The sequence below is a fragment of the Phoca vitulina genome, unplaced genomic scaffold (assembly GCF_004348235.1).
Source record: "Phoca vitulina isolate PV1807 unplaced genomic scaffold, GSC_HSeal_1.0 scaffold79, whole genome shotgun sequence".
NCBI lineage: Eukaryota > Metazoa > Chordata > Mammalia > Carnivora > Phocidae > Phoca > Phoca vitulina.
The window spans coordinates 2,129,427-2,150,725 of record NW_022589782.1 but is presented as its reverse complement, the minus strand read 5'-3'; the positions used below and the strand labels follow the sequence as shown (position 1 = coordinate 2,150,725).

Genomic DNA, 21,299 nt, shown 5'->3' with positions numbered 1-21,299 from the left:
AAGACTTTTTCGGGGGGAGGAGGGGGTGCTTCTGGTGATTTGGATGCTTAGCCAGCTTTTAGAGAAGACAGATGCCCAGAGGCCATGCCACTCTCAAAGTGTGCATTTGTTTGAAAATGTGTGTCCCCTTGCCCCGTGTTTCTGGAAGGAAAATGGTTTAGGAACAGCTTTCTCTGTAAGCCTAAAACGAGCAGCTGCATCTCCTATCGGCATTTTCGGGCAACGCGAAGTGCACTCGCGAGCCTCCTGGTCTCACACGTTGACCCAATCTGGGAACCCAGGGCGAATCTTTCTGTACACCTGGCACTTCTGGTCCCGCCCGGTTTCGCCAATCCCCCAGTCCCAAGACCGTTCGCTGTGATTGACGTGACCCCAGAGCAATTATAATTGGCCATGGCGGACGGCCGCTCCGCCTCCCCAGCGACCCCTCCTCCCTTTCATTCTGAAAGAAAGAACCTCATCCCGGGCGCCCAATGAGAAGCGCCCCCACCCCAAAGATCCCGCCTCTTTCGGCGCCGGCCCCGCCCCGAGGGCGGAGGGACGCCCGCCTCCCGGCGCGGCACGGACCAATCGGAAGGCGCGTTCTCCCGGATGGACGACAGCAGGCCCAATCGCCGGGCTGCAGCGGCGCGCGCCCCGCCCCTCCGCCGGGGCCGAGCGGCGGGCGAGAGCGGGCCTCGGGGCGGCGGCGGCGGCGGCGGCGGCGGCGGACGGACGCGGCCTGAGGGAGCGGCCGGCTGCCGCGCGGGGCTCGCCTCGCCCGCGGCGGGGTCCATGGCCTGAGCGGCCATGTCCGGCGTGGTGCGGACCCTCAGCCGCTGCCTGCTGCCGGCCGAGGCCGGCGGGGCCCGCGAGCGCAGGGCGGGCGGCGGCGGCGGGGCCCGCGACGCGGAGCGCGAGGCGCGGCGGCGCAGCCGGGACATCGACGCGGGGCTGGCCCGCGAGCGGCGCGCCGTGCGGCGCCTCGTCAAGATCCTGCTGCTGGGCGCGGGCGAGAGCGGCAAGTCCACCTTCCTCAAGCAGATGCGCATCATCCACGGCCGCGAGTTCGACCAGAAGGCGCTGCTCGAGTTCCGCGACACCATCTTCGACAACATCCTCAAGGTGCGCACGCCTCCGCGTCCCCGCCCGCGCACCTGCGCCCAGGTGTGCCCAGGTGCGCCCAGGTGCGCGCAGGTGCGGCCGGCTGCCCCCGGCTTTGGGGCGGCGGGGTGGGGGGAGGTGGTGGCATGGGAGGGCGCTGGCCGGGGGAGGGGTGCTCACCCCGTCTCCGCGGCAGCCCGACCGTGGCCTCCGCCTCTCCCTTCTCGGGCCTGGGCGACGCAGAAGCGGAGAAGCCGGCCGGCTTCGGGGGATTGGGAGGGCCGGGTCCTGGACGCCGGGTCGGGGACGCGCCCTTGCAGGATGGCTTCTGCGCGCTTCCCACGGCCGGCCTCCTGGGGTCAGGGAGCCCTCCTTTTCCTGCCCTCCCGGTAAGTGCGGACGAGCGGTGTGGACCGGAGGGGAAACCGGCCGCAAGTCTCTCGGTGGAACTGCTTACTTGGAAAATGTCAGACCTACCAGAGTCCAGAGAGTAGAACGAGCCGTACGCACCCACGCCCCCTCCCCCACCTTCGGCGCCGATCTGTTCCCTGCCGCTGGGTTCACCTAGACCCCTGCCCGTGGCTTGTAGCAAATCCCAGACATCGTGTAACTTCGTTAGAGAGTCTTTTAGCGTATGTCGCCAGAAGATAAGACATCATTTTAAAGAACAGCCACGGTACCCTTATCAGACCTAAGGGTTGGTCACTCCTTACTTCATATTCTCAGCTGTCCAGCCTGTGTTCGCATTCCCTCCCCAGCCCTGTAGTTGTTTTTTTTGTCTGCATCAGGATACAAATTAATTCCTTGCTTTGCAACTTTCAATGTATCTCTTAATGGTGTGTAATCTTCTGGCTCTCCTATTCCTTGCTCCTCTTATTCTTGGCAGTTTTGGGGGAAAAAAACAAAAAAACCTGTAGAGTTGAGAAAGTCTGGGTTCTAGTCTCTCTCTACTGTGAGTCAGTGCCACAGGGCCCCAAAGAAAGGAAATCTGGAGAAAATTGACCATGAGCAGCAGAAAGTAGATTCTCTCCTGCACCTAGGGTCATTTCGGGGGTTTTGTTTTGTTTTGTTTTGTTTTTTAGTTTATCCCTACTCCTCTCCCTGTCCTCTCACCTACTCTTTCCCAGGCCCATTTTGGGGAAAGTAAATTACAGGTATGTCTCAAAGCAGAGGTAGAGGAGAGTTTGTCATACCAGACAGCTGTCTGGAGACTAGATTTTATGGTGCCCCAAGGGACTTTAAATTTACCAAGAGGGCTGTAGAAACGCATCTGGTACGTTTCTTTCACTTCACCCATGAGGAAGAAGCTCCAGGCCTTGGGGGAAAGTGGCTCCTCATTGGGACCTGGATGCTGGAACCCTGGGTCTGGTCTCCCAGGCCTTCCTCCCTCCAGGCGCTTTCACTGGGATTCCCACTTTCTGTATTTGTTATTAAAATAATTTATTTTAATAGAAATAGCTCTTTTAGAGTCTTGCCGGGAATGAAAGGAAGAGAATAATTTGAATGATAAAACACTCCTTTCCTTTTCACCTCTTTCAAAAGCCTCTCTGTGAGTCAGCTCTGGCCAGTACTTCATCAACTTTAAGGCTAGGAGCCCAGTGTGATTCAAGGGGATCCACTGTGTGCTTAAAATTCCCCTCATCTTCTGGGGTAAAGTGCATGTCCTTGTCTTTCTCTATCACAGAGCCAGATTGTATTTTTGCTGCTTTTCTGAACCTCCAAACCAAGCAGGTATAAAAGTATAAGGATTTCGCTGACTCCCTCCACTTTCTTTTAACTCCCGAGGTGGAGAAAATGTTTAGAAACAGAATCTTAAATCTAAGTCATCGTGTTGAGTGCATTTTAGAAAACTCCGTCTTAACCTTTTCCCATTGCACAAAAACCTTTAACTTTTATTGACTTCCTAGTCAACAGAAATAAGATTTGTTAACCAGTATCTTATTTTCCTTCCCAACTTTTTACTAACTGTAGTTCCATTTTAAACCATTTTATCTGTTGTGACTGTTTCAATGACTAGTTAGAAATTTATCTTCTGATTTTTTTAAAACCAGAAATTCTTCCCCTCGCCACACCATTTTTAGACTGATCAGTTTGGGAAGAGACCTTTTAAATTAATGGCTTTGTAATGGCTTTAGCAGTGGACCTTTGAATGATACTGTTTAGAATAATAGAATAATAATTTGTGTCTACATCGAGATTTGGTGTTAAGGGGCTATTTTTGAAGTACTCAGTATGTGCTGTGCACATTACCCTGTCCTTCATAAATGACATTTAGTTTTTATCATGCTTCAGATGGTATTGTCCCATTTAGCCAATGAGAAAATTGAGGATAGAGAGTTTAAAATCTACTCAAGGTCAGCTTCTAATAACCAGGTGGCAGCACTGGGAACCAAACCTAGTCCTTTTTTTTTTTAAACTTTAATTTGGGGATAATTGTGGAGTCCCATCCAGTTGTAAGAAATAATACAGAAAGCCCATGTACCCTTTACTCACTTACCCTCCATGGTAATAGCTTGCTAAACTGGGATAAAGTATCACAACCAGGATACTGACAATGTGAACATCAAGATACAGAATATTCCCGTCACCATTAAGGATCCCGTATGTGGCCTTTTATAGCCCCTCCTTTCTGCCCTTCCCTGACCCTGGCAGTAACTAATCAATTATCCAATTCTATAACTTTCATTCATTCCAGATTATTATGTAAATGAAGCCATGCAGAATATGACCTCTTTTATCATTCTGCATAATTCCCTGGAGAATCACCCAAGTTGTGTGGATCAAAAATCAATAGTTTATTTCTCCTGTTTGCTGAGGGGTATCCATGGTACGGATTTACCACAGCACACCATGTAACCCTTCAAGGCCTCTGGGTTGTTGCAGTTTTCTGCCTATTATGAATAAATCTGTGAACATTCATGTACATGTATTTGCATGTACACACATCTTCATGCATCTGGGATATGTGCCTAGGAGTACAGTTGCTCAGTTGTATGGCAGTTGCGTGGTTAATAGAGTGTTTTTAGAGTGCCTGTATCATTTTGCATCCCCACCAGCCATGTCTGAGTGATCCAGTTTCCCCCGCATCCTCGCCAGCATTGGATGGCCCTTTTTTATTTCAGCCATTCTGATAGGTGTGCAAGGGCTAGCTCATTGCTGTTTTAATTTTCATTTCCCTAACAGCTAATGATGTAGAACATCTTTTCTTGTGCTTATTTGCCATCCGTATATCCTCTTTGGTGCAATATCTCTTCATGTTTTTTACCTATTTTCTAGTTAGGTTGCTTGTTTTTTACTGTTTGTTGTTTATTGTGCTTTATTGTTGGTAAATGTTTTGAGAGGTGTTTTTATACTAGATACTGGTCGTTTGTCACATATTATGTTTTGCAAATAGTTTCTCCTGGTCTGTAACTTTCCTTTTCATCCTCTTAAGGTCTTTCCCAGAGCAAACCTTTTTTTGATGAAGTCGGTTTATCAATTTTTTTCCCTTTATAGGTAATGCTTTTGGTATCAAAGCTAGGAACTCTTTGCCTAGCCCTAGATCCCAAGATTTTTTTTTTTTCTAGAAGTTTGGTAGTTTTATATTTAAGTCCCTGATCCATTTTGAGTTAATTATCCCATGAAAATGTACAAGGTTTAGGTGGAAGTGTATGGGTTTTTTGTTTTTTTGTTTTGTTTTGTTTTTGCCTTGAGTGCTCAATTGTTCCAACACCACGTGTTGAAAAGACTGTGCTTCCTCCATTGAATTGCTTTTGCTCCTTTGTCAAAAATCACTTGGCATATTTGTATGGACCTATTTCTGGGTTCTCCATCCAGCCCCACTGATATGTATGTCTCTCCTGCCATTATCACATTCCGTTGATTACTGTAGCTATACAGTAGGCCTTAATATCAGATAGAGTGCTTTCTCCCACTTCATTTTCTATTTTCAAGATTGGCTTAGCTATTCTAGGGCCTCTGCCTTTCCATATGTATCTTAGAATAAGCTTGTCTGTGTCTATTAAAAAAAGAAAATCTTGCTGGGACTTTGATAGCAATTGCATTAAACCTATAGATCATTTTGGGGAGAATTGACATCTCTATATATTGAGTCTTCCAGTCCATGAACATGGTATGTCTTTATTTCCATATTCTTTGATTTCTTTATCAGCATTTTGCATTTCTCAGCAGACAGATCTGGTATGTGTTTTGAGTTTGTACTAAGTATCTTGTTTTCCTTAGAGCACTTGTAAATGATACTGTGGTTTGTTGTTTTTTCAGTTTCCACGTGCTCCTTGTTCATACACAGCAATGCAATTGATATTTCTGTCTTGATTTTGTGTCCTGTAACCTTGCCGAATACACTTAGTAGTTCTAAGGGCTTTCCTGTAGATTTCTTGGGATTTTCTACACAGATCATCATGTTCCTTGCAAATAGGGACAGTTTTATTTCTTCTTGAGGCATACTTTTTATTTCTTTTTCTTGCCTTACCACAGTAACTAGAACTTCTGGTATTATGTTGAATGAGAATGGTGAGAGGCTTATCTTCTGTTTCTTTCCTGTGTTGGTGATTTGTGTCTTTTATTTTTGTCAGTCTTCTTAGAGGTTTATCACTTTTATTTTTTTTTCCCCCTGAAGAACCAGCTTTTTATTTCGTTATCTTTTTTTTAAGATTTTATTTATTTATTTATTTATTTGAGAGAAAGAGAGAGAGAAACAGCATGAGAGGGGAGAGGGTCAGAGGGAGAAGCAGGCTCCCTGCTGAGCTGGGAGCCGGATGTGGGGCTTGATCCCAGGACTCCGGGATCATGACCTGAGCCGAGGGCAGTCGCTTAACCAACTGAGCCACCCAGGCGCCCTATTTCGTTATCTTTATGGCTTTCCTCTTTTCAGTATCATATATTTCTGTTCTTATTTCCTTCTTCCTTTGGGTTTATTTTGCTCTTTCTTCCCCTAGTTTCTTGAGGTAGAGCTTTGGATTATTTGAGACCTTTCCTCTTTTCTAATGTAAGCATTTTGAGTGCTATAAATTTCCCACACAGGACGGTTTTAGCTGTGTCCATATATTTTGATATGTTTTAACTTTTATTCAGTGTCATGTATATTTTTATTTCTTTTCAGATATTTTCTTTGACCCATGGATTATTTAGAAGTGTGTTGTAGGTTCCAAGAGCTTAGAGATTTTCTTATTATCTTTCTGTTATTGATTTCTATGACTTTATTAAGGTCAGAGAACATATTTTATATGATTTTAATTCCTTTAAATACTTAAGGTTTGTTTTATAGCCCAGAATATGGTCCATCATGGTATATATTCTGTGGGCCTTTGTTGGTGAATGTTCATGGACACTTGAACAAAATGTGTATCCGTTGTTTGGTAGAGTTTTCTACACGTGACAGCTACTGGTGTCGGTGGTGTTGAGTTCTGTATTCTTACTGATTTTCTGTTTAGTATTTCTGTCAGTTGCTGAGAGTGAGGTGTTGAGGTCTCCCAACTATAACTGTGGATTTGTCTATTTCTTGTATCAATTTTTGCTTCATGCATTTTGAGACTCTGTTGTGTGGTGTATAAACATCTAGGATTATTATGACTTCCTGGTGGATTGATCCTTTTGTCATTATGTAATGCCCTTCTTTGTCTCCAGTAATTTTCTTTGCTCTGAAGTCTACTTTATCAGATATTTTAATATAGCCACCCTTTTTTTAAAAAATGAATGTTTTCATGTTGTATATTTTCCAATCCCTTAAACCTACCCACATTGTTGCTGTGAAATGAGTTTCTTGGAGACAGCATATTGTTACATCATATTTTTTTTTCTGTCAGTCTTTATTAATATGCGTATTTAGGCCATTTACATTTAAGGTAAGGTAATTAATATGTTAGGGCCTAAGTTTCCCATTTTGTTATTTTTCTGTTTCTTTTATTTTACTTTACTGTGGGTTATTTAAACATGTTTTGAGGATTCCGTCGATCAATTGGTGGTTGATTTTTGAGTGTATCAATTAAAGCTTTGTTTCCTTTTCTCGGTTGCTTTGGGTTTATAATATACATGCATAGCTTACCCCAGTGCACTGGCATCAGTGTTTTACAGCTGTGAGTGAAGTGGGGGAACTTCCATGTAGACCCCTTTACTCTCCCCACTTCTTAAATGTGCAGTTTTAAGTATTTATTATTATACTTTGAGTCCCACATCAGATGGTTTTATGTCAGTCATCAAATATGATTTAAGAAACTTGTGAGAAGTGGGATGGTTTGTTATATTTATCCCTATTTTTACCTGCTCTGATGGTCTTTTTTTTTTCCTGAGGTTCTGAGCCTTCTGTTACCCTTTCCTTTCTGTTCAGAGAACTTCTTTAGCCATTCTTAAGGGTGGCCTTGCTTACAACAAATTCAGCTTTCCTACATCCAAGAATGTCTTTATATCCCCTTCATCATTGAGATCTCTTTGCCGGTTATAGAATTCACAGTTGACACATTCTTGTAGTACTTGAAAAATGTGCGTTATTCTTGCCTCCCTGGTTTCAGATGAGAAATCCACTGTCATTTGAATTGCTCTTTCTCTAAGTGAATGTGTCCTGTCTAGCTAGTTGCTTTTAAGATTGCTCACTTGTCCTTTAGTTTCCAGAGTTGAACTATGATTTGTCTGGATATAGGTTTCTTTCAGTTTATTATGTTTAGGGTTTGCTTAGCTTCTCAAATCTGTACATTTGTGTCTTTTGCCAAACTTGAGAAGTTTCTGGCCATTATTTCTTCAAATACCTTTCAGCCCCACTCTTTGTCCCCTCCCTCTGAGACTCTGGTGATAGGAGGGTCAGTGGCTCTTATTACTGACCTCTAGGTCCCTGAGCCTCTGTTGCCTTGTTGAGTGGGATGTGACCTCAGTTCCCCCTGGCCTGGCTGATCCCGGGGAGTATTAGGAGCAGCAGAGTGGCAACCAGCCCAGCCTCTTACCTCCTTTTCCTGCCCTCTGGGACTGAGTCAGGGTGGAGGCTCCTCTCCCCACTGACGCCACCCTGGTCGGGGAATTGGAGCACATCCTGCATTTCCAGGCGGATTTAGAAGAAGAGAGCCTTGCTTGGCCCTGCCAACATTACCTAGGCCACTTGATGCTTATTGGTTCTGCAGGGCAGGAAAGGGAACTAGGAGATCACCTCAGTGGGTGATGTGTGCAGTTTTTCTGTTGGTATTTGGCTAGAATAGGATAGGTGTTGCCCAAACAGTTTTCTATTGTTAAGACCACCCTTTTCCCAGCCCTTCTGCTAGGAAGCTTTTCTCAGAGCTCTTTCCATCTGCACCTTTTGGCTGTTGCAGCTTGGAGGCTGTGCAGCGCCCTGTCCCGGACAGGTAGGCAGTGAGGATACCTGGGACTCCCCGTCACGTGGTTCCTCAGGTCCTGAAGTCCCAGGCAGCCTGCCTTCTTGTCTCCACTGTCTTTCCTATGCTTGCTTGTTGTGTTCTGTCCAGAGCGTCCTTAGTAGTAAGGGAGAGGACCCAGGAGGAATGGGGCTACTCCATCTTGGCAGAACCAGAAGTTTCCATCATCCCGGTCTTTTGATTCCAGGTCCAGGACTCCTCCTTCAGGACCACAGTTGTGCCTGAATTTGAACCTGTCATTTCTTTAACTTCATCACCTCATGCTACCCTCTGCAGGGATTATTTGAATCTATTCGTTGCTTTGACCTCCTGTAAATATTCCCACTTAGACTGCTTATTCGTTCTTTTCATTTATATAATCTTAGATGCTAGTCTCTCCCTCTCTGTGTGGGCTGTCCCTAAAGTTTGTGTATGTGGTGTTTCAGAACCTGTGTGATAATGCCTTTGGTGATGGCAGGGGCCTCGGCATTTGTGTGGAAGGCTTTAGACCAGCTTGGCTTTATCTCCCAGGGTCTCCACCCGCCTCATCCGTACTTTGAGGAGCCAATTGTGAGGACCGAATCCCACATCCCGTTGGAAGTAGATACGACGTAAGCCATTTGAAACGTTAGCATCTGTTCCATGGACAGGAAATCCCAGTACCATACACACAGTTGTGTGAGTGTATCCTTTAACCACCCAGAGCTGGACACGGATTCTGAATCATTGTTCTGGTGGCTTCGTTTCTGCTCAACTCAGTTTCAGGAGCTGACTCCCTAAGGCCTCCCACTGGCCCTCCTAGTGTATGTTTGTGGGGATGATTTAGAAACCTTGTGAAGAGTGGGATTGTTAGAATTAGTGGTCTTCTGTTGACACTGAAACAAAAAAATTCAACAAATGCTTTTTGACCGTATACCCAAGGTGATGTGCTCGGCACTGGTGGGGAAGGGGTTAGTTAATGGTGTATCCTGCCCAGTGTCTACCCTTCAGGTGCTCTGGCTAGCTGGGAGGACAGTTGCACTCTTTAATATAAAGTCTGAATGTAGATCGTGTTAAATGCCATTGTAAAAGGAGACAGGTGGCTTGGTGAGAATAGGGAAGATTAATTCTGGCTGAGCTACCCGGAAAAGCCTATGAAGGAAGCGTGATTTGAGCCAGCCCCTGAAGGCTCCATGGCTTTTCAGCAGGTGGAGAGGAACATACACATGAGACTATCTCAGTGCCCAGTGTTTCTACCAGTTAGGTCAGAGAATTCTAATAGTATGGCGTAGTAATTCTAATAGTATGTAGGAGCCAGACGGAACTTTCTAGTGCAGAGGACCGGCCATCATGCAATAGCCGGCTAGAGACCTTGGTCAGGATGCTCTTTATCTGAAAGCCATGGACCTTCTCCCTAGAAAGTTCACACACATGCACATAGTTTAAAAGGGTCCGTTGCCATCCTAAGCCTCAAAGTGGGCCTACTTACGCTCTATGGACTGCAGGTTAAGAAATTTTGTGGTGGAATATCTAAGATTATGGTAAGTTTCTGTAAATAAACTTTTTTAGGATTGTTTGCTGTGTCATTACTTTTTGCAAAGGCGAATAGGACTTTGAAGAAGCCTCCACTGCTGTTCTGTATTTTTTTTTTAAGATTTTATTTATTTGACACAGAGAGAGCGACAGCGAGAGAGGGAACACAAGCAGGGGGAGTGGGAGAGGGAGAAGGAGGCTTCCTGCTGAGCAGAGAGCCCGATGCGGGGCTCGATCCCAGGACCCTGGGATCATGACCTGAGCTGAAGGCAGACACTTAATGACTGAGCCACCCAGGCGTCCTGCTGTTCTGTATTTTTAAGCACTTTGAAACCCCTGGCCTGCAAAGTCTTTGTTCTTGGGTTCAGAACCCCTTTGTGCTGGATGCTACAGTGGGTTTGTGTGAGAGCAGAAGCGTAAATGCGCTTCCGCGGTCTGGGAGAACAGTTGGGATTTTACTGCCTTGTTGGCTAATTGCATTTAAGTAAGCAAATTTACTTTTACACCTGGACACACATGGTTGGTCCTTTAATAATACCAAGAAACAAAAATCTCTTTTTCCATCGGTTAACAAAATCCAGAGGCCCCTCTGGCCCTTGTTGGGGATTCATGGCACGTGGACGGTTGGTGTTCCTCTCCAGCTTGCAGGCTGACATGTTGGTTATTTTAACCAAACCGATTTTAGGGGAGTAGTTTTGACCCTCAGTTATCTGTCATGTGAGATCTGAAATATAGCTGTGCTTGATGTTAGATGGTGTTCTGTTGACAGCTCATAATTATTTTCTGTTATTATGTAGTCGAGGACATGGATCTTATCGCTTGTAAATGGAACTGAAGATTCATACTTAAGGCTTATCTGGAGATGTAATTACAGGGCGATCTTCAAACCAACAAAGGTAATGTGTGATGGACCTGGCGTTTGACTTGCGTCACCCGGAGGGCGGTGCCCTCCCTTCAAGACACGTGGCTTTATTTCCTGTGCTAACTCTTGTGGTTTGTATTTCAATAAAAGCAGTGGTCCCCTTCGCCTCTTCTGCCCAGTGGGCTGGACGGAGCAGCTGCTTAGTTTTACCTGATGGCCCTTCGAGTGAGCAGAATGTGAAGAATAGTTGCTGACCACGTGGTTAGCTTTTTTGAATGATTCTTTTGTGCATGAAGGGGTTTGTCTGTGTCCATTGGGGTACACATTCAGGTGGGCCAGGCACATTGGGGTATGGAAAGGAAACCCAGTTAGCGTTCTGCGGTATGTGTCGGGAAGCCAATACTTCTGCGTTGGTTCGGCGTGCTGGGTCCATCTGGAACTTGTGGTCTGGAAGTGCCGTGTCCGTAGGACAGAAAAGGAACAGTTAACTCTTGGGAGTATTTGGAAGTGGGTAGAAAGGAGCTGGAGAGCAGCCCTGCAGTTGTCCGGGATGCCAAGAAAGTGTTCCCCACCCCTGCTCTCTTCAGCAGAGGCTAAGTAGACAGCACCTCTCTCTGAACTTGGGCATCTATCTGTTTTACTGTCTAGCCTAAAACCATGGCACCAGCTTTGCCTAATGGCTCCGTTACATCAAGACTCAGCAGGAAGACTGATCTTAATGAATATTGACTGGTGTTAGCCAGTGAACCCAGGCCTTAGGGAGTCAGCTCCTGAAACTGAGTTCAGCAGAAACGAAGCCACCAGAACAATGATTCAGAATCCGTGTCCTGTGCAGTGTTAATATTGTCATTGCCTTGGTGGAAGGTTCTGGAGATTGTGCATGGTATGTGTTCCATCCAGCCCTTGAGTGCGTGTCGGGGGCAGTCAAAGGGAGGTTCCCTTTGCTGTACCTAGGGAAGGCCAGGACAGATGTCAGGGCCGCAGCAAGACCTGCTCCTGACTTTCAGAGCCAGGCCCTTTGCTGTGCTGTGTACACGGCGGTGAGTCCTTTTACAGTGCTTACCTACCTAGTTGGCTTGTGGGGGCAGGAAACACGGGAGGACAGGGCAGGAGAGGCGACATCACTGGTTAAGTCACTGGAAGGGTGGGAGTCCCAGCCTAGCTGAAGGAGGTCATCACAATTGTCTGCAGGATGTGTGATGAGATTCATCGGGACTCGTGTCTGGGACAGATCAACCGGGCTGCTGAGAAACCTGTAACAGGCAGTTCAGTGCTGGGCACGGCCCAGGGGCACTGGTCCACAGCAGGTGTGGGGCCCACGTGGTGCCGAGTACCGGCCTTCTCAGGATGAGATGGTGCTCATCTTTGTGGACAAGTTACACAGCATTCCAGGCAGAAGACTTGACATTTACCGAGGAAGGAGAGGGAGTGATTATTTAAACTCTCACCTTGTGGCTGGTTTCTGTTACAGGTGAAAGGGAGTAGCTGCTTCAGAAGTTTGTTTTTGGAGTTTTTATTTTTAAGATTTTTTTTTATTTGAGAGAGTGAAAGAGCAAGAACAAGAGCGAGAGAGTGAGCGCATGAACGGGCGAGGGGCAGAGGGAGAGGGAGAAGCAGACTCCCCGCTGAGCAGGGAGCCCGATGTGGGGCTCGATCCTGGGACCCTGAGATCATGACCTGAGCTGAAGGCAGACGTTTAACCGACTGAGCCACCCAGGCGCCCCTCTTTTTGGAATTTTTATAACACGCGATGTTTAATCTGTGTTTTCCATCGATACCAGTTCTGTATCTGCGGTTGTTGGCACAGCTGGGATGACCCCAAACTCTGTATTTGCAGCCACTTACATGTTTTCTCCATAATTCTTGTTTCAGGATGGGGAAGGGAAGGGTTTTCCCCTAAGACTCTGACGACCTGATTAGAGACCTGTAGGTTGAAAAGTCCGGGTGTGGAGCCACGTGGGAAAGGAGACCCTCCCTGAGAGGTTAGCTGGTCAGGACTGAGAGATGGAAGATTGGCGTTTTACCTTCTTATCAGTACATATTGATAGAATTATAAAGAAGTATGATTGTGTTTTTAAACAAACATGCCAGCACCACCAGAATGTCCTACTTCAAGCAGATGTCTTGTTAAAAGTAATCATCTTGGAAGCGGAGCCGACAGATCCTGATGAAGTGTGTGTTTATGTGGGAGATGCTGCAGAAGCCGTGAGGATGGGCCCTAGAAGGAAGAATACCTTCTCTTTGAATCGGGAGCTTTGGTTTTTGTGTTTGAGGCCCCTTCTCTCTTCCCTCCTTTGGTCCTCAGTAACCCTATAAAGTCAGGTTGGGGGTTTTACTTTGGTTTGGGGGCGTTTCAGCTCCAGTACTTTCTTGCCTTCCCTCCCCAGCCTCCTGTGCTGATGGGAGGAGGAGGGAGCGGCTGGACCAGTGAGTTTTGGGGAAGGGAGGACGTGCTGGTCTCTGGCCCTCGAGGCTCCCTCCTCTGGAGCCACCCTGCTCACAGGGAGCTAGCATTCCTGTTTTGGGGGCTTAGCCATAGGGGCGGTCCCCCCTGTGCGTCCAGCCATGCCAGAGAGTGCTAACTGCTCACCGGGTTGTGGAAACATTAGGGGCTTGAGAGAACCTCGGAGTCCCTAAGTTTCTACCCTCCCCACTGTGTCCCTCACGGGGCACTTCAGCCCTTCCTTAAGCAGCTCCTATGCCGGGGAGATCACCCGGGCTGCCCCTCCCTTCTGGCCCTGCATCTTGACACTGAGCTGTTACAGGTGGCCCTGAAACGCGTGGACCCATTTGACATGACGTTCTGTGGAGCAGCACAAGCGACAAACCCTCCTTCTACGTGACAGCTTTCGACTTCTTTTATTTATTCAACAGAGTCCCTGCATACTTCGGAAATAACTAAGAACAAAACCAAGTTCTTCCCCTATGGGTGGAGCTGCCATTAGCCCCGCACTGTGTCTTGAGTACATAATCCATGTACTTTGAGTTGGGGATTCTGTGACTTGAGGCTGGAAGCACATGAATCTGGAAGGCAGGAAGGCACCAGCTCTGTAGTGAGCTGGAAGAAAAGAACTCAGGCAGAGGAATTAAAGAGCACGAGAGCAGATGCCCTGAAGCAGGAAGGCAAGAAAGAAGCTGGCTGTCGAAAGAAAGCACTCTCGAAGTGCTGGATGCAAGGTGGAAGAGAGAACCTGATCAGATCTGGCCGGGCCGCCTTGGCCAAGGTGATTCTGGTGCGAGTGGGCAGCGGTTGCAGAGTCGGTGAGCAGGAGCTTGCCTTGATTCTCTTGGTAAATGACCCATCTGCGGCAGGCTGTGAGGTTGGAGCAGGTTCACAGGACCTTCTCCCGTTACCTGATGGGATGCGTGTGTACATATACACATATGTGTGTATCTATTTAAAATCTTACGTGTCAGTATGAAAAAATTGACCAGGAGTAATCATGAAAGGGAAAGAGACCTTATTACACATGTAGGTTGAACTGTATGAAATTCTGATTTTTGACCTACAAAAATGGCAGTTTCCTATGGTCCAACCTAATGTTTCAAAAACACTGCAGCCAAAGGCAAAAAGATGATTCTCGGGCCATGTAGTTCATCTCTTGGCCTCAGCCCCAACCCCCAACAGTAATGTTGAGGGACGAAGGTGGGTCAGTGCAACCCCAAACATCCTCACTAGTCCCCTCCAGTTGGGAGAGAGGCAGACCCGCGGTCTGGAATGGAGCCCTGGGAAAAGTTAGGGAAAACACCAAGAAGCAAAGGGACCTTGGCAAAGGCAGAATCTGTGCTGAGCCAAAGCTCAGGAGATGGGAAGTGAGCTTGAGGGACAGGACATTTCATAGGATTTCAGAAGAAAGCGCCCTGTGCCCCAGACAGGGTTCCAGCTTCCTTCCCCTCCCTTCTCTCGGACAGAGATTAAAAGCAGCATCTGTCTGCCACACTCAGCTCTGGTCTGGGAAGACAGATGAGGTAGAAATGCTATCTGGGAAACTGCCCCAGAGTCCTTCTGCGAAGAACAGGTTGGTGGAGAGACTCGGCCTGGCCCCTCTCCATCCTGTATCCAAAGGGGGGCGGGAGTGGCAGGCAAAAGGCAGGTGAAAACCCGAGTCTGGAAAAGAAGGTGTGCTGTGAAAGCATTTATTATAGAAGACCAGAGCCCAGGGGTCTGATAAACAATAATATGAGAAAAAAGGAACAACTACAGGGTTGGCGAGACCCTGAGAAGTCACACACGCCATTCTAGTCTCCTAAGTCAGATGCAGGAAGGGCCTGCGTGGAAACGTCAGGACGCAGGGACAGGTCCAGTCCCGCCACCACTGATCTCCCCCAGTTGGGGAAGGGGCATTGGAGCGCCAGCCAGAGCGCTGCAGGCGTCTGCAGGGAGACACGCCTCTAAACCCCACGTCCAAGGAGGCCTTCCTGCTCTCGTCCCTGTGCCCCCTGTGCCCGCAGAGGTGGACAAAGGCCACGCCATTCTCGTCGCTCTGACTGTGAACCGTTCCAGGCGAGGACTGCCAGTGGACTCTGCTCCTACCCGACTCTGTGTCCCCTGTGAGCCCTTCAGACTCCGCAGCAGAGAGCGGGCCGTTCGGGTGTGGGTCTGTGCACTGAAGAAGGATCTGTCTGAGCAGAGGGAGACTTACTTCTTGGGGCACCTGCTAAGCTGAGGTCCTCGAGAGCAGGAATAGCTGCGTTCGTGTTGCTTTCCTGGCATTGAACCTAGTGCGCACGCCTAACGGGAGCGGGAGGACTCGGGGGCAGGCGCCCACAGAGCTTGGTAACAACTCTGGCCCTTCTCCACCTGCCTCCGCGGTGCCATACGACAGTACTGACTACTTCTGCATGTGTGTGGCCTCACGGTCCTTAGACCTCCTGTCACACAGCTCTCTCGTTCGTTAACTGGCAGCTTCCTAATCACAGGTGGAGGGCGGGGTGGGGGCCACACTTCCGGTGAGAAAACTGCTGCGTGGCCCTTTGTAACGCATGACTTTGCCTGTGGGAGTTGGTGAGAGCGGACTGTGTTGACCTAAAAACGGGCGTGTTGCTGAAGCCGTGGTAACCTTCGCCGCGGTAGTGTGTAGTTCCCTGTACGAGGACAGTAGTAGTAGGTCTGCAGACTCCAGCACAGTGTGACAGCTGTCACAGGTGAGCGTAAGCACCCCCGGATCTCACGTGGGACACTGCGCGAAACTCGGGTGCACGCACCCACCACAGCGCTTCGTGCGCTATGATCTGCTGCACGAGTCTGTGTAACCGAACCAGGAAAAAGTACCAGGAGGGTAACAAAATGCCGCCTGTTTATTTCTGTGAAGCAATTATGAATTTATTTTTTAAAACATGTTTTCTACAGTAAACATCATTTTAGAGCGTGCCTTGTAATAGCAATTTTATAGTACATGTCCTTAGGAATATATCCTATGTGATTAATGTAATTAATGTAACTATAATAAATATAGTTTATATAACAAATAATCCAGCAGTGATTAAAGTCCTTTTTCCCCTATGTCAACTCTCTACAGCTACAAGGACGTTTCCATTTTTAATTGTAGGTGTTTTAATTTGTGGTTTGAATCTTCCTTTAGAATTCTTGTAATCTTGAATATTTTCAGAATGTGTAAATATTTACCAAGGAGACCACAGCATCTTTAGCATTTTTTTTCAACATTTTTTTTTTAATTGGAAACTTGTCTTGTTTCTTAATGCTCAGTAACTTCAAGAAAAGAGCCACCACGGTGACTGAGCTCTCTTTTCTCTATCTGGTACAAAGTAAAACTCTCAGACAACGTAAATGCCTTTTTCTAGTCTTCCATTAATTTTTAAAATCAATAACATTCTTAAAAATAAAGTATTGGATGTAAGTTTTAAATGTAGGTGTTTTTGAAGTAGACTAAAAGACAAGTCTTGAGCCTTCTAAAAACAAAAAACTGTCCACTGTTTTTATGGGTAATTGGTGATACCTGTGAATATTTTCTTTTGTACTGTTTTTATAATTAATACTCAGGTAATTGTTTCCTTGATTATGACTTTTTCCCTCAAGTAGTTTTGACATTAATCCATCATCTAATCTATTTTATATAAACAACATGATCCAAGAGGAGACCATTGAGTGCTCAATAGATAGAATCACAGATAGGTCACGATTAGAGAGTCTGTAGGGGTGTTGTCTGAAGGAAAGATCTTCCCTGCACAGAAACATTCTTATTGCAGACTGGAACAAGTCAAGGGTGCCAGGTGCTAATCTAATTCAGAGATGTTGTGGAGTTTCTAGTCCGTTAAATAAAAAAAATTACGCATATTGACTAGAAAGGAGGGGACAAAATTAGCATTATAAGTGGTAAATATCACCCAGAATGTTGTTGGAATTAAACAGTTCCAGAAGTGGCTGGACACAAAATAAATGTTTGTGTTTGAACATGTGTGCCCATGTACTTTCCTATAATAGAAAAATATCCTGGGGAAGGGAGGGAAAAATAAAATAAGACGAAATCAGAGAGGGAGACAAACCATAAGAGACTCAACTCTAGGAAACAAACTGAGGGTTGCTGGAGGGGGAGAGGGGTGGGGGGCTGGGGTCACTGGGTGATGTCCTCCTTAAGGAGGACACATGATGGAATGAGCACTGGGTGTGATAAGCAACTGATGAATCACTGAACTCTACCTCAGAAACTAATAATACACTATATGTTAATTGAATTAAAATAAAATTTAAAAAAAAAACATATCCCATTCATAACAGCAAGCTAGGATAAAATACTAGGAATAAGCAAGAAGTGAGTAAAACCTGTATGATGAAAGCCATAAAACTGTACTGAAGAAAATAAAGACTGGGAAAAATTATTTTTTCTGAGTAGAAATTCTTGATATTGTAATAATGCCAGATTATGAATTGAACACAATACCAGTCAAACCCCAATTTATTTTTCTTAGAACTTGACAGAATGATTCTGAGATTTGCATGATGAATAAATTCTGGGGAAAAAAACGCCGTGTGTTTGGAGCAGTTACCATGAGAAATGTTGAAGTGGGGTAAAGCCGCCGTGATTAAAGCAGGGTCGTGCTGGCTCAGGAATAGGCGGTGGACTGGTGAGGTAGACTCAAATCCTAGACCGACCCACGTGTACCAGGGCCTTTAGAATATCGTGAAGGAAGGCTTTCAGAACAGTGGGGAACGAGGGATGGTTGAAGAAATGGTGCTGTGGAAATGGCTAATCATTTAGGAAAACAAGAAAGGTCCTTTTCTAATACCCTAATTCTGTATGATTAAAGGCAAAAACATTAAAATCAAAATACTAGAATAAAATATAGATGGGTAGGAAGGCCTTTCAGATTATGACACCAAAGACAGGATAAAAAGGACGGGGGATGGATCTTTTTGACTCCATAACAATTTCTTAAATTCTGCTTGGCAGAAAAGAGAATAAAGTTGAACAAACTGAGGGGCGCCTGGGTGGCTCAGATGGTTGGGCGTCTGCCTTCGGCTCAGGTCGTGATCCCGGGGTCCTGGGATCGAGCCCCGCGTCGGGCTCCTGGCTCAGCAGGGAGCCTGCTTCTCCCTCTCCCTCTGCCTCTCTCCCTGCTCATGCTCTCTCTCTCTCTGTATCTCTGTGTCTCAAATGAATAAATAAAATCTTTAAAAAAAAAAAAAAAAAAGTTGAACAAACTGAGAAGTAGTATTTACAGGATATGATAAAAACGGATGTCCTTAGTCCTCTGATATTGTTCCATCTGCTGGTAATTTCCGAGTTTACAGTTTTAGCCCTCACTGTCCCCTTGGTTTCTGGACCCTCATACCACCGCCTCGACGTCTCCACCCGAGTTGCGATGGGCATCTCGAACGTGACTTGCAGAACCTGACTCCTGACCTCTTGCTCCACTGTCCTCTGCCTGGTTCTGCAGTCGGCCCTGGGTGGCCTCTGATGGAGTCCATCTGCTGGCTCTGCTCTCAGTCTGGGTGCTTTAAATCAGGACAGCAGTGTTTGAATTTCGGTCAGACATCGAAAACGACCAACAAAGTTGCTTTGACATGACCTTTTTATTTTTGCTCTGCTTTTTTCATGATCGAGGTCAAAATCACATAACATAAAATTAACATTTTAAAGTGAACAGTTCAGGGGCGCCTGGGTGGCTCAGTTGTTAAGCGTCTGCCTTCGGCTCAGGTCATGATCCCAGGGTCCTGGGATCCAGCCCCGAATCGGGCTCCCTGCTCAGCGGGAAGTCTGCTTCTCCCTCCCACTCCCCCTGCTTGTGTTCCCTCTCTCGCTGTCTCTCTCTGTCAAATAAAATCTTGAAGAAGTAAAAATAAAGTGAACAGTTCAGTAGCATTTAGTACATTCACTGTGTTGTACAACCATCCCCTCTGCCCAGTTCCAGGATATTTTCATCACCCCAAAGGGAAACCTGGACTGAGTAAGCCATTGCTCCCTGTTACCCCCTCCCCCAGCACCCACTAATCTGTGTTCTCTCTCTCTCTTTGCATTTACCTGTTCTGAGTATTTTATATAAATGTGTAGCCTTTTATGTCTAGTTTTTTTCACTTAACACTTTTTTTTAAGTTAATAAGCCTTTTTTTTTTAAGTATTTATTAGAGAGAGGGAGATCACGAGCTGGGGGGAGGGGTAGAGAGAGAGAAGCAGACTCCCCACAGAGCAGGGAGCCCAATGTGGGACTTGATCCCAGGACCCTGGGATCATGGCCTGAGCCAAAGGCAGATTCTTAACCGACTGAGCCACCCAGGCGCCCCAATAAGCCTTGTTAAGAACAGTTTTAGGTTTACAGAAAAACTGAGTGGAAGGTACAGACTTCCCACACATCTCATCCCTCCCCTCCTCAGAGTCTCCCTGTTGTTAACATTCTGCGTCAGTATGGTACATTGTTAATATTGATGAACCAGTATCAATACCTTATTAGTAACTAAAGTCCATAGTTACATTCAGGCTCACTCTTGGTGGCTACAGGTTTGTGGATTTTGACAAATGTATCCACCATCACAGAATCACACAGAATAGTTTTGTTACCCTAAAAATCCCCTGCATCCTACCTATTCATCCTCCCTCCCTTCCCCCCAACCCCTGGTGACCACTGATTTTTTTTTTTTTTTTAAGATTTTATTTGAGAGCGAGAGCATGAGAGGGAGAGCATGAGCAGGGGGAAGGGTTAGAGGGAGAGGGAGAAGCAGACTGCCCGCTGAGCAGGGAGCCCAATGTGGGGATCTATCCCAGGACCCTGGGATCATGACCTGAGCCGAAGGCAGACGCTTAACCAACTGAGCCACCCAGGCGCCCCATGTGACCACTGATCTTTCACCATAGTTTTGCCCTTTCCAGAACATCATATAGTATGAAGCCTTTTCAGGTTGGCTTCTACCATTTAGCAATATACATTTAACATTCCTCCATGTCTTTTCATGGCTTGATAGCTCATTTCTTTTTAGTGCTGAGTAATATTCCACTGTCTGGGTGGACCACAGTTTATCTACTTACCTGTTGAAGGATATCTTAGCTGCTCCCAAGTTTTGGCAATTATGAAGGAAGCTGCTATAAACACTTGGGTGCAGGTTTTTGTGTAGATAAAAAATTTTCAATTCATTTGCATAAGTGCCAAGGAATGTGATTGCTGGTCAGTTCAATTTTGTAAAAAAAAAAAAAAAAAAAAATACCCAAACAGTCTTCTAGAGCGGCTGTACCATTATGCGTTTCCAGCAGGCATGTCTGAAAGTTCCTCTTGCTCCTTACCCTCACCAGCCTCTGGTGTTGTCAGTGTCCTGGATTTTAGCCATTCTAACAGGTGCAGGGTGGCATCTTGTTGTTTTAATTTGCAGTTCCCTGATGACATAAGATGTGGAGTATTTGTCATGGGCTCGTTTGCCATCTCTCTGGTGAGGTTCAGATCTTTTGCCCATTATTTGGGTTGTTTTCTGATTCTGGAATTTTAACAGGTCTTTGTATATTTTGAACACCGGTCCGTTATCAGCTGTGCATTGCCATGATTTTCTCCCAGCCTGTGACTGTCTTCTCGCTCCCTCCCACGTAACAGTACGGGCCCATCCACAGGGCAGCGTGCGCCGCACCGCCTTCTGGCTGGGTCGCATTCCACTGGGCGAGTAGACCGCATTCTGCTGCTCCCGTCCTCCGCGCGGACGTGTGGGTCATTTCCCACTCTGGGCTCCTGTGGATGACGCTGCTGTGGACGTCCACGTGTGGGCATGTTTTGTGTGAGCGTGTTTTTGTTTCGGGTATCTACCTAGGAGTGGGATCGCTGGAACACGTACGTCAGCACTTGGAGGAACAGCAGCTGCGCTCTTTTACGTTCCGTCCGTGCGCCAGGGCTCCGGCTTCTCCTCGCCAGCGCTGCTGGTGTCCGCCTTGTGTATGACACCGCTCGGGGTTTTGATTTGCGTGTCTCCGTGGCACTGAGGATCTTTTCATGTGTTTGTTTTGCTCTGCTTTTAAGACTCTTCTTTTTAACTTCTTGACTTTCACTTCCTACTTAAACCTATGTGAGGAGTCATC

General features: G+C 46.6%; 1 protein-coding gene across 1 annotated transcript in view; it reads left to right on the top strand.

The window, feature by feature from the left end:
• The first annotated feature begins 789 nt into the window (after nt 1-789).
• GNA12 (G protein subunit alpha 12) overlaps nt 790-21,299 on the top strand; it is a 110,001-nt gene continuing 89,491 nt past the window's right edge. Inside the window, exon 1 of the mRNA XM_032394007.1 lies at nt 790-1,104. Coding sequence (XP_032249898.1) covers nt 790-1,104 — 315 coding nt within the window. The remainder of the gene's footprint in view (nt 1,105-21,299) is intronic.